The sequence below is a fragment of the Elgaria multicarinata genome, chromosome 8, assembly GCF_023053635.1.
Source record: "Elgaria multicarinata webbii isolate HBS135686 ecotype San Diego chromosome 8, rElgMul1.1.pri, whole genome shotgun sequence".
In the NCBI taxonomy this organism is placed as follows: Eukaryota; Metazoa; Chordata; class Lepidosauria; order Squamata; family Anguidae; genus Elgaria; species Elgaria multicarinata.
Genome location: NC_086178.1, coordinates 101,548,603 through 101,562,254, shown reverse-complemented (window position 1 = coordinate 101,562,254; position 13,652 = coordinate 101,548,603). Strand labels below are relative to the sequence as shown.

The window sequence follows — 13,652 nt, the reverse complement described above, 5'->3', positions numbered from 1 at the left end:
CAGAACGTGGAGCCGCCCGTCCCCACCCCCCAGTGTCCTGGGTTGGCTTTGGCTGCTGGGCGGGCGCCCAGCTGAAGCCAAGCCAGGGATGCTGGGGAGCAGGGCAGAAGGCTTTGGAACGGCGCACCCGGAAGGTGCCCTCACTCAGCCAGAGTGGCTCTGGGAGTGGGAGGGCGACTTCCAGGAGCGCTGTTCGGCGCCTCCTTACCTTGGTGCTCTAGGCGGCCGCCTAACTGGCCTCTATGGAAGCGCCGGCCCTGGGCATGTATCACATTGGAAGATGAACAGGTGTATGAATATGATTTCAACACTGTCTAGCAGAAGACATTTACAGAGAACCGAAATGTTTGCAATTTAAATCTCATTTCGGAAACAAATTCACTACAGGGCCTTAGGTAACTCACTGTTCTCTTAGCAGCAGTCTCCCTATCAATTTCTTCCTTCATCAAACCCAGGTGAGGCAGTGGCTGTTCTGAACCAGTGCCTGGGCACGGTAATGGACTGGATGAGGGCTAATAAACTGAAACTCAATCCAGACAAGACGGAGGTACTGTTAGCGGGTGGTTCATCTGTCCGGCGAGGTGATGTTTGCCCTGTCCTGGATGGGGTTGCACTCCCCCTGAAGGATTGGGTCCATAGTTTGGGGTGCTCTTGGATCCAGAACTGTCACTTGAGGAACAGGTGAACTCAGTGGCAAAGAGCACCTTTTATCAGCTTAGGCTGATATACCAGCTGTGCCCTTATCTGGACGGAGATAGCCTAGCTACAGTTATCCATGCTCTGATAACCTCTCGTTTGGATTACTGCAATGCGTTATACGTGGGGCTGCCTTTGAAAACGGTCCGGAAACTTCAACTGGTACAAAACAGGGCAGCCCGTTTACTAACAGGGACTGGCCGACGAGACCACATTATGCCAGTCCTTTTCCAGCTTCATTGGCTGCCAGTCCAGGTCCGGGCCCATTTCAAAGTGCTGGTATTAACATTTAAAGCCCTAAACGGCTTGGGGCCAGGTTATCTGAAGGAACGCCTCCTCCCATATGTACCTGCCTGGACCCTAAGGTCATCCTCAGAGGTCCTTCTCCACGAGCCCCTGCCAAAGGAAGTGAGGCAGGTGGCTACCAGGAGGAGGGCCTTCTCTGCTGTGGCACCCCGGCTGTGGCTTGAGCTCCCTAAGGAGGTTCGCTTGGCACCTACATCATATGTTTTTAGACGCCAGGTGAAGACCTTTTTATTCTCCCAGCATTTTAACAGTCTATAAATAAATTTTAACTTGGTGTTTTAAATTTGTAATTTTGTATTGCTGCTGTTTTTATCTGGTTGAGCTTTTATATTGTATTTTATGCTATGGTTTTATACTGTTGTTTTATACTTTGAATGTTTTTAATTTTGGTGAACCGCCCAGAGAGCTCTGGCTATTGGGCGGTATAGAAATGTAATAAATAAATAAATAAATAAATAAATTCCTGGAACAGGAAAGATTGCAGCCCTCTGACAGTTGGAAGAGCATGTAACTGAGGAAGAGCAACAGCAGAAATGCTGTCATTCTAAACACACGTATGAGGGGAAAAGATGTATTGAAGTAAGCCTCAGTGGAGCTTACTTTTAGATAAACCTGCTTAGGAGGTCTTCACTATGATCTGCTGAGTTTCAAACATTATTGGGATCTGGAGGAGACAAAATTGGGACAGAGATACAGTACTGGATGGAAAGATCAGGAATGGTAACCCACAACTCAGACTCATTCACCCAAGGATGGCTGTTAAAAACTGAGATTTCTGTTTACATGTACATATTTGGGAATTTGATCAATTTCTCCTTGCTTCTTTGGTTCAAGCCCACATTCCTTCTCTGCGCACTCCAAGTTACAGGATCAAATATGAAGAGGGAAAGGTCACCATGAGGTGATAGTTCTCCTGATCCCCCCCCCCCCCCGTAATGAAAATTCCTTTGAGATTGCCTCCACATGGTTGGAATTATATTTAACTGCATTTGGAAAAGTTTGATTTTCTGTTTTTCTTCAAGACACGGTCAACCATTTATTTATTTATTTCATTTATATACTGCTCCCATAGCCAAAGCTCTCTGGGCGGTTTACAGAAATTCTAAAATTGAGATAAAAACAAGTATACAAAATTTTAAAATTTAAAACACAGAACATACACACAAAGCATTAAAAACTGTTAAAAAACTAAACATGTGGGTGATTAACATGTGCTGCCATATTCCTGGGCAAAGAGGAAAGTCTTAACCTGGCACCAGAAAGATAGCAGCGTTGGTGCCAGGCGAGCCTCGTCAGGGAGATCACTCCACAGTCTGGGGGCCACCACCAAAAAGGCCCTGTCCCTTGTTGCCACACTCCGAGCCTATCTCAGAGTAGGCATCCAGTGGAGGACCTTAGACGTTGAACGTATTGACCAGGTATATTTACGTCGGGAGAAGCGTTCCGACAGGTATTGTGGTCCCAAGCCGTGTAAGGCTTTAAAGGTCAAAACCAGCTCCTTGAATTTGGCTCGGAAACATACAGACAGCCAGTGCAAGCGGACCAGAGCAGGTGTTATATGGTCGAACCTTCTGGTTCCTGAAATCAACCTGGCCGCTGCATTTTGCACGAGCTGCAGCTTCCGAACCGTCTTCAAAGGCAGCCCTACATAGAGTGCATTGCAGTAATCTAATTTGGAGGTTACCAGAGTATGGACAACTGAAGCCAGGTTATCCCTGTCCAGATAGGGGCGTAGCTGGGCCACCAATCGGAGTTTGTAAAAGGCACTCCGTGCCACCTAGGTCACCTGAGCCTCAAGTGACAATGATGGATCTTAAAGAACCCCCAAGCTACGAACCTGCTCCTTCAGGGTGAGTGCAATCCCATCCAGATCCGGTAGAACACCCCCCATCCTGTCAGCGGAATCACCTGCTAACAGCATCTCAGTCTTGTCTGGATTGAGTTTCAGTTCATTACTTTGGTTAAGCAAATTCATTCAGAAGAACTATGTTTACATCCCCATAATGTATGATAGCATGCAGTGGCACATCTCCAAGACTGTTGTTGCCCAGGCCTGCTGCTGGTGGTGGAATCCCTTGGCAGCAACACTCCCTCTGTGAAGTGCCTGGCCAGCTCCATTCCTCTCCTCCCACATGCACTCCCTTAATTTACCTCAGGTTTCCTCAACCTAGTACCCTCCAAATATTTTGGACTCCTACTCTCATCAGCCCCAACCAGCACAGACAATGGTCAGGAATGCTGGGAGTTGTACTCCAAAACTTCTGCAGGGAACAAGGCTGGAAAAGGCAGCTTTATCCCATATATGTGAATGGCTGTCATTCATTCTTTGGGGGAAAGTAAGGTACGCTGTGGTGGTGACTGCCAAATCTGCCCTGTCCAGTACTGGGTAGGCTTGCCTACATTGAAAAAGATCCCATAGTTTCCTACCAGATTGTTGTGAGTAGGGCTATCAGTATGGCTTGCCCTCTGGCAATACCTGGACTTGACAAAAGAGTGTTAATAGCCTGGTGATGTGTTTCCAAGGCAACTAATTGTTATACCATTTTCCTGAGTGGCTTGGAACTATCTGAAAGGGGTCAAAAAGACAGACCCTTACTCACCCTACTAGCTAAGTGTGTGTGTGTGTGTGTGCGCCCGCGTCTGCGTCTGCGTCTGTTGCAGTTTGGGTGAAATAGAGGAAGAGACACAGACAGCTGTGTTTGAGCTCTGTAAAAGCATCCTAAGGTGATGGTCATGGCTAGACCAGGCCTATATCCCGGGATTGTCCCAGGATCATCCCTGTGCATCCAAATGACACACAGGGGATCCCGGGAGCAGACAGGGAGGACCGCTCCGTTTGCCTGGGATAATCCTTAGGTCTAGCTAAGGCCGATGTCTGTCTGCCTAGAGATCTGGACATTTGACTTTGGCTGTCTCTTGGGAGTGCCTAAACAGTGCCTCCACCTATGTTCAAGCTGTACGTCTGTAAAGAAACCCAGAAACACCAGTCTTCCAAAAGAAACTAAATCTGGGTACCTGCTGCACCCTTGGAACTTCCCTCTGCTTAGGAAAAGTGGATTGAGTGTAGCAATACATTTCGCCTCCCTCCTCCCATGATAATTAAGTTCATTTCACAAGTAAAAAACATAAAACAATGCATGTGGCAGGTTTTTTAAAACAACAACAACAACAACACTGTTGAGATGTGTCCTTCAGTGCTGAAGTGAGAGACGTTTGAAGCTTAATGCTTAAGAAATGTTTGCAATTTAAATCTCATTTTGGAAACAAACTCACTACAGGGCCTTAGGTAACTCACTGTTCTCTTAGCAGCAGTCTCCCTATCAATAAAGTAGGGATAACAATACTGTCCTATCTTACAGGGCTGATGGCAATATTACAGCATTTTTGAAGAGCATCTGGAAGCTTCCATTGGTGCAAAACGTGGCAGCTGACTGTTATCATGACCACATCACCCCAATACTGAAACATCTGCATTGGTTGCCTGTTGTTTTTAGGGCTCAATCTGAAGTGCTGGTTTTAACTTTTTAAAGCTATAAACAGCTTACAGCCTAGCTATCTGAGGGACTGCCTAAAGTACAAACTTGCTCTGCAGTTAAAAAACCAGCAGGAGAGACCCTTTTGAAGACAGCCTCACTTGCAAAGACTTGTCATTTTCTCCTGTGTTGCTCCCCAAACCTGGAACAAATCCCTTTGGAGTTGCGACTGGTCTGTGTCCAGGAAGTGCAGTGTGTTCAAGACACATCTTTTGGACTTGGCTTTTTAAATTGTTATGCTTTCAACGTTTGCTTTTAATGTTTTACTGTTTTTATTTGATTATCGCTATCTTTTTAAAAAGTTTAGTAATCTGAACATAAGAATGTAGGAAGAACCATGCTGGATTACCAAAGTTTAACATACTGCTCACACAGCGACCACAAGCAGGATATGAGTGCAACAGCATTTTCCTGCCCATGTTCCCCAGTAACTGGTATACATAGGCATATTGTCTCTGATCATATAACCCTCAGGATTAGTAGCAGTTAATAGCCTTCTCCTCCAGGAATTTGACTTTAAAAGCCATCCAAATCGGTGGCCATCACTAAGTCTTGTGGTAGCGAATTTTATAATTTAACTTTGTGCTGTGTTAAGACGTACTTCCATTCATCTGCTGGAATCTCCCAGTTAGCTTCCTGGGATGACCCTGGGTTCTAATGTTATGAGAGAGGGAGAAAAATGTCTCCCTATCCACTTTCTCCACACCATGCATAATTTTGTACACCTCTATCATGTCTCCCTGTAGCCTCCTTTTTTCCAAGCTAAACAATCCCAGCTGCTGTAATCTTTCCTCACAGGGGAGTTGCTGCAGCCCCTTAATCATTTTTGTTGTTATTTTTTGCACCTTTTCCAACTCTATAATATTTTTTTAGGTGTAGTGACCAGAACTGCACACTGCATTCTAAGTGTGGTTGCACCATAGATTTGTATAATGGCAGCATGATATTGGCAATTTTATTCTCAATTCCTTTCCAAATTATGCCTAACATGGACTTTGCCTTTTTTTTTTTTTACAGCAGCTGCACACTGGGTTTATTTATCTGTCCACCACAACTCCAAAATGTCTTTCTTGGTCAGTGACCTCTAGCTCAGATCCCATCAGTTTATCCTTCAAGTTGGGATTTTTTGCCTCAACGTGCATCACTTTACACTTTACATTGAACTGCATTTGCCATTTGGATTCTCCTAATTTGGACAGATCCTTTTGGAGTTCCTCCATAGCAGTTAGTTTAAGAAAGGCTGAATAGAACTAGAATACATGCATGCCTACCTGAACATTAGCTTCTTCAGTCCTGAAAATAGTTTATGCTTACAAGTGTTGAACGAGGCTAGACTTTACCCCTATGTCATCATTAGTACTTTGAATATGTTGTCTTTTAATTAGCTTTGATAATTGAAGCCTAATTATTCCGTTTCCTCCAGAGGTAGTAGTGGGTTTAAAAATCGATGAGGTTTTTAAAAGTTACATGTTTCATTTTTTTTTTAGCTTTAGTAATAGGACGGGTCAAAAATCCCACTACATAAAAAAAAATATGGTGTGCCATGAACTGCCAGCTTTGAATTAATTGCATGATCACACCATTTGATCCACACTGTTTTTCTTCTTTCATATGCTTCATTATTCAGCAGGTCCTAACATATGAAGGAAGCAATCTTGTTTGTATAACTCAAATCTCCATAAAGAATAAAGTCATAGGAATAGATGGATGGGTCGAGATTATAATAGGCTAAAGGAGAATTAACAAAAAGTGATATTGTGCAAAATTGAAAGATAATCTAATTATAGCACAGGCTGAGTGGTATGAGGTCTGCTCTTGAATCTGTTGCAAGTGTTACAGCAAACTATAACACTTGAATGTAATTTCCCAGGGTTGTTGCAAGCATGTAGTGCTTCTGTCTTCAGTTTCAAGCAACCGCCCAGAGAGCCCTGGCTATGGGAGCGGTATATAAGTTTAATAAATAAATAAATAAATAACCCTGGAGATCCAGTGTTACATATGCCAGGACCAGAATATCTCTGTATTGTAGTGTCCTTTTTCAGATGCAACAAATATATACTCCTTACAAAGGGTATGGATTAATCTTGTTTTGTACACACTCAACTAATCTTCTAGAGCAGGGATGTGGAATGAATGATCCTCCAGATTTTGTTGCCAGCCTAGCCAACAGTGAGGGATAATGGTACAACATCTGGAAGGCCACACATTCACCATCCCTGTTATTGAGGTACAGATGATGCAGAGGTACAGACTTGATGCAAAGTCTCCTTCTTCCAGAAGCCCACCCACCCACGCTTTTGATTCTCACGGTACTAAAGAACCATCAGTATCTGTTTATTTTCAAACAAATGTACTTGCTGCACACAAAAACAGGAAAATAATACCTCCATTTTTTTCTTGGAAGAGGTACAGGTGACATGAAAATATGATTCCAGAATCACAAATAGATTTGCAGAGGCATAGTTAATATCATCATCATCATCATCATAGTTCTTGTACCTTCTTTCACAATGTTTGATGCAACGCCGCCAAAGTGAAGTTCTATTAATGTCAATGGGAAGAAATTAAGTATGTGTTTCAAAGTAGCTATGCACACATATGGCTTGATCCTAGGCACTGAAATCAATGGGACTGAACAATTTTTAACCTTGCTTTGATTATACCCATACTGGAAGATCTGTTTCAAAACATCTAAATATGCATATTACAGCACCCATAAGTTTCATATTGTTTTATATTGTAATTTAATGTTATTTATTATTATTAATTTAATATGTCCCTTCCTTTTCTTATCTGTTTTGTGAGCTGCCCAGAGAACTTGTATTTTGGGGTAAATATATAGGTACAGTAAATAAAATAGATAAGAGATCCAGGCTATGTTCACCAGAGGAGACAACCCAGGCCATTTCTACACCTGCCTCCCCCCCCCCCCCCCCGGGATCATACCTGTGCATCCAAATGACACACAGGGGATCCTGGGAGCAGACAGGGAGGATCCCTCCATATTCCTGGGATAATCCTTGGGTGTAGAAAGTGCCCCAGAGGAGGAAGAGAATTAAATGACAGCAGCAAAGGATGTTTTGGAAGAAAAATAACAATCCGAAGGTGGGGTGGTATTATTTTTAAAGTTTATTTATATGCTGTTTTTTTTTCCATCCTCGGAACCGCTGAGCAACCTATTAAAATACAATAAGAACAACACATGCAAGCCGTCATCCAAATCAGGAACACACAGAACAACAAGACCGACCACAAAATCAGGGGATAGAGTGAGGTAGGTGAGCTGTCAAGGGAGCCATTCGCGTGCTGAGTCAGCGCGGCTGCGGCAGCGGCAGCCGCTGTGGTTGCACAAGGTCTCCCGAGACTCCGAAAGGGGGCCTCCGGGGAAGTCGGGATGAGCAGGGGGGAGGCGGGGGCAGGAAGGCGCTTGAGCGTCCCCGACGGGTAACTCCAAGCCCTATTAGTCTTTCGGCGTCCGTGCCTGCGTGCGCGCGCACTGCCGGACCTGTTCGCCGTGGGGGGGGGGGGTGAAACGGCGCATGCGCGACGTCGCCCGGCTTGTCGGTTGAGTAAAACGGGCCGTGATTGGCCGCGGCGAGGACGGAGGGAGGCCAAATGTGTGAAGCGCAGTGACGGAAGGAGCGGGGGGCAAATGGCGGAGAGATGGTCCAGGGCCCTGTTCAAAGAGCAGCCGCAGTAGTAGTAATAATCCCGGCGCGGAGAAAGCGGCGGCGCAGGCGGAGGCGCTGCTGCCACCGGGAGACCGCGACGCCAGCGCCTTAGCCCGGGGGAGGCAGGAGAGGGAGCCCAGGCCCGGGGGCGTCGCCCGAAGACACCGAGTGAGGGGAAGGAGCAGCAGCAGCGAGCTCAGTCAGACGGTTGGGAATCCGGAGAGTGACGTGCGCGCGAGGCCCCGGGAGCCTCCGCCGGCCCCGTCCTTCGCCGCCGCCGCTCCCGGCAGGTTTTTGCCCCCCTCGCTCGCTCCCCTCCCTGGGCCTTGCTGAGGTAAGTATGGAGAGAGGCCGACCAAACTTCCTCAGGCCTTGCCTGCCTCTCGCCTGGAACGGACCGGGGCGAAAGCGGCGGGGTGGCTGGGTGGGAGAGACGGCCGCTTCCCTTTCTTCCTCCTTTCCAGAAAACTCTTGCCGAGGAAGCTCCGCAGGCCGCAAAAGGGAAGAAGGGGGGAGGGGGGGACGGAGGTCGAGGCGGCCCAGAGCATGACGCCGGGAGAGTTGTATGTGTCTCTCTCTTATGGGCGTGGAGGGTGCTTGGGACGGTGGAGCTGGGTTAGGAGGGGGCTCCCGAAGAGACGCTGCCAGGATCGGGCTGTAATCCCACGAGCGCCAAGTTGGGGCTGAAGTTCCGAGGGGAACGTGCGCAGGGAATCGGGTTCTATGGCTGCAGGCGTCTGCGCACTTTCCTTGGACTACAACACCCCCACCCCCACCCCCGAGATCAGTGGGTCTTATTATTTGCCATAGAGAATCGGGCTGCGGGAGGCAATCCCCCCTCCTCGGGGCTGTTTGAAGCGAGTTTATTTCAGGTCTCTCTTTGAAAGCTGGAAGGGTCAGGTGGATCGTAATCCGGAGCAAGAGGCGTCGACTGTAAGAACGGGGCGGCCTCTCTGTTTCTTTCCGGGGTGGGTAGGCGCCGTCTCCGAGGTGCAGTTGGCCTCCCCTGGAATCGCCCGTTTCGAATCGAATCCAATCGCAGTCTCTTGGTGTTAGTTCTGAAAAGTCTCGAAGAGGCAAACTTCTGTCAAGCTCTCATGTGACCCCTCCACCAGGGTGCGGCCAGACGCCTTCTCTGGGGTTCAGCGTCTCTTTCCCCCTCCGCAGCCCCGTCATAATTCGGAGGGACCTTGGTCCGGAAGCAGCAGAGCGCGATTCGGTTTCCGAGCGCGCCCTCATGATGGTTGGAGGCAGTTTGGCCCTTGTTGGCGGGGAGGTAACAGCTATAAGTGAGACAGAAGGGAAATGACGACATATCTCCCATTAGTGTTGTGTTTTCATTCTGGATGACCCTGTTCTTATTCTCCCGCCCCTCTGCTGCCATCATAAGGCATCATCCATGCCTTGAGTTAAAATGTAGGAGGCCCACTTTCCATTATCTAGGGGCAGTGCATTATTAAGGTACTTGAGGCATGTTCTCTTTAAAAGGACTGATCTGGCGAAACCAACCCTCAATATAGATTTTGAGGGAATTGTATATGTACAGCATTAGTATTTAGTTGTGGTGTAAGTAAACCTTGTTTGTTTTTCAGTGCCCCAGCTTCCAGTTAATAACTTAGTGGCAAGAAGCATGAAATGGCTAGATAGTGAAGTAGAAAGCAAAACTTCTGAAACAGGAGGCGGAAAGGAGAAGTTACTTTAGTTACTAACATTTCAAGACTAATATTTTTCTTAATTGTGGGCGAGGTAATGCTTTCAGAATAAGTTTAATCTGACTTGGAACTTCATACTGACTTAGGTGTTTGGAGCTTTAAAACTTTCCTGGTTTAATTAGAGTAGATGATAGGGTCATACAGTGAGGTAAAACAATAGGGTATGATGTTATTTCAATAAGCATCTTTGTTCATGTACATTTCAGTAATTAAAGAAGATGCTAGTCTGAAAACCTGAGTGCTGTACTGATTGCAAACTTCCCTTGGCAGGTAATATTGTCAACCATCCCTAAAGTATGTTGATAAATTGTACCCCATGGAATGCTGTTGCTGTGGATGTCACCTATGAAGTGATTTTTCTAGTACAACTGAGCATGGATGTATCCAAATATCACTGTGGTGATCTACTAATAGATGGAGCTTCTTTTATAGTTTAATAAAATATTTTAATTAACATGCAAGTGTATGAAGATAGCTATATATAAGGCTTGCTAAACTGCCCTGTAATCTCAGTCTTGTGCAAGTAAGGCCTAATATAGACTAAGGAGGATATTGCACTATGAAAGTGGTATATAAAAGGCAGGAGCCACACCAAGCAGGATATAGCCTATGAAAGTTGTATGAAAGCGGTGTATAGTATGTGTCAGTGCCCCCCCAACAGTTGTCAGTGCACTTCAATACCACTATAAAGCAGTAGTGTGGCTCCTGCCTTTTATATACCACTTTCATAGTGCAATATCCTGCTTGGTCTAGATTAGGCCTAAGAACATGTATTGAGATGTTTCATCCTACACCAATGAGATGTAAATTCTTCAGCTTCCCCTGGGCTAGGTATTCTACATAAAACCTTGGAGTTTTAGCTGTTAGGGAAGGTCTCCACAATCTTCATCTGGTGAGAAGTCTGTGGTTTTCTCTTCATGGCCTGGCAATAATCAGTCATGGCTCAGTACTCTCTAGGCTTCTGACTGCTATGATCCACTCTACTTCAGGGCTGTTTTGGAGGCTGCAACTGTCTTGGCAAACACTGGCTCAGCTCGTGTTGTGCATATACCACTGGGAAAAACTTGTTCTGATTTTTCTTAGATAAAATGTCATATAAATGTAACTCTTAAGAATTTTTTTTTCACACCGTTGTGTTAGGTGCAGGAAAAAAAATACGCCAAGGAGAAACTACATTTATTTATTACATGTCTATACTGTTCAATAGCTGAAGCTGTTAATGATCAACATGGTTTGAGGTGGTGGAGAGAAATGGAATAAATCTGCTTATTTGAAATCAGGTAGAATTACAGTAGACACAATGGTTTTAGCAGTATTAGATTATCTGTACAAGGTTTGTATATTAAATTGTGTATCTCTTTAGCGAAGTGTCTCCTAAGGTGATCAGGAGCCTTATTGTTATTAATTCAGATATTTATTCAGAATATTTGAGTAAGAGAAAAACTAGCGTTTGGGTTTTTGCAACTTTAGTAGGATACACTTTGATTGGTTTCATAATTCATTATAACACCTAGAATCATATAGATGGAATCCCAAAATTCTTAGGGAAACCAACCTCATCAGGTTGGCTGGCTGATTTCCTTTTGAAGTACTGTCCATTTATTGCTAATCCCCCCCCCCCCCCCGGGCCAGCTGCTTTCTTGGTACATATCAGCCTTGCATAACCTGATGCCCTCTAGAAGTTTTGGACTTTAACTCCCATCCACCCAACAAGTCACAACAAGTAAGGGTGAATCCCCCCTCCCTTCCCCCCCCCCCCCCCGGTTAGGCAAGTGTTGATAAGCTAATTTGTTTTTGGCAACTAATAAATTTTAAAGTTGTTTGACTATGGCAGCAAAAGGGGGACATTCAAAAAGGGGGACATTTAAAAATTTGGATGTAAAATTATTATAAAATTCGTTACAATATATTAGCGACAAAGGAGCTGCTCGTCAAGGATGTCTCAAGGTTTGGTATTTGTGATCAACACGAAATTTGGCTTTCTGGATTTGGGAGGCTTTTCTGTTCTTTCAGTTGTGGTCTGTCACAACCAGATTATCTCTTTGGTGGTGGGCAAACGTGTGTGATGGTTTGGCCTTCTTGTTCCTTACCAGCCTGCTGTAATGTCTCTAGAGTAGGACCAAGCCAAGTGGAGAAACCATATAATGGCTGTGGTTCGAACCACAAGAATACAGACTCCATTGTCAGTGATGTGTAAAGCAGTGTATGGTTATAGCATCAAAGTGAAGGAGTGAGCCTCTGATGCCAGGCATTTTAGAATTAGCAGCCCAGAGTAGTGTTGTGACCATAGTGAGACGCCTTTAAGCATATCAGTAATTATACTTGATACAGCACCATACATGTATATGGCACTTTACAAAGAACAGCTAAGACAGAACCCTACTCCAAGGGGCTTATAGTCTAAAATAAGCTTAAGAAACATGCAGAAGGTGGACACCTATGAACTCTTTCTCCTTGCCATGACACGTCCCCCCCGGGGGGCGTTAACTTGAAATTTGTGTATGAATACACAGAATTTTCAATGCTAGGTAGAATTTTTCAAGGCTTCATGGAAATGCTTTCTAGTGTGAATGTCACATCATTTTTAGTTGTTTTTTATTTTTGTTTTTTAAAAAGAAGCACAATAAAGTGTATGTAATAATTGATTAGGGCAGCCTTCTTCGACCTGGTGACCCAAAGTTGTGTTGTACATAAAGTCCCATTATTCCCAGCCAACTTGGTCAATGGTCACCAGTTGTAGTCCAGCACATCAGGAGGGCACTAACTTGGGGAAATTAGGCCAAAACTTCACAAATCTTTCCAAAACAAATCTTTTTGGGTGCTATTTGTTCATGCAGTTTGAAAAAAATATCAAAGATTCATCTTAGATGGTTTCATCCATGACTTGTTCTGATCTTTTATAAAAGTGCTGTGGGTATTGTTTGTTGTAACCATTGCTAAATCTAAAAAAAGCTTCTGTATGTTACTGTTAATATAGTAAAATACAGTAAAAGTGCATTCTAACATAGTTATTATTTTCTTTCAACAGAGAATATGAAACAGGTGTCAAAATGACATCCAGATTTGGGAAGACATACAGCAGGAAAGGGGGCAATGGAAGTTCAAAATTTGATGAAGTTTTTTCCAATAAACGGACCACTCTTAGTACAAAATGGGGAGAAACTACCTTTATGGCCAAGCTAGGACAGAAGAGGCCAAACATCAAGCCAGACATTTCTGAAATTCCTAAAAAACCCAAAGTAGAAGAGGAAGCAATAGAAGATCCATTTGGATTTGATAGTGATGAAGAATCGCTGCCAGTATCTTCAAAGAACGTGTCACAAGCTAAAGGTTCCTCTCAATTGGAGTCTGTTGAAACACCACAGTCTGGAGACTTCTCTTCCGTACTTGAATCTAATAGCAAAAGTACTCAGTCAATCAGTGAAGATATTTTGTCCGGCAAATGTGTGTCTTTTGACAATGCAGTCCAAGGCTTAAAAGAGAAGAACTCAAACAGAAACATGGATGATGGTGACATCAAAAGCAACCTTATAATTGCAGGTAGGCTTGAATAATACAGTTGACTTCAGAGTTAATAACTAGGTTAATCTTGCAACTTGGCCGCTTGTTTAGCCAAATAACATTTTGTTTTAGACCCACTGCTTTAATTGCCTGATGACTTTTTTCAGTGGTTGGCGGGGTGCGGGCAGGGGGGGAAATGAGACTTTGGAAACTTCTCATATTTCTAAGTTGGA

The 13,652-nt window shown here is 44.6% G+C and overlaps 1 protein-coding gene across 2 annotated transcripts in view; it reads left to right on the top strand.

The window, feature by feature from the left end:
- The first annotated feature begins 8,396 nt into the window (after nt 1-8,396).
- WAPL (WAPL cohesin release factor) overlaps nt 8,397-13,652 on the top strand; it is a 51,710-nt gene continuing 46,454 nt past the window's right edge. The window contains exons 1-3 of one of the 2 annotated variants that reach the window (XM_063133108.1): nt 8,397-8,540; nt 10,125-10,188; nt 12,947-13,458. In XM_063133108.1, coding sequence (XP_062989178.1) covers nt 12,969-13,458 — 490 coding nt within the window. In that variant the 5' untranslated portion in view covers nt 8,397-8,540; nt 10,125-10,188; nt 12,947-12,968. The remainder of the gene's footprint in view (nt 8,541-10,124; nt 10,189-12,946; nt 13,459-13,652) is intronic. The other variant, XM_063133107.1, reaches the window with a different exon arrangement.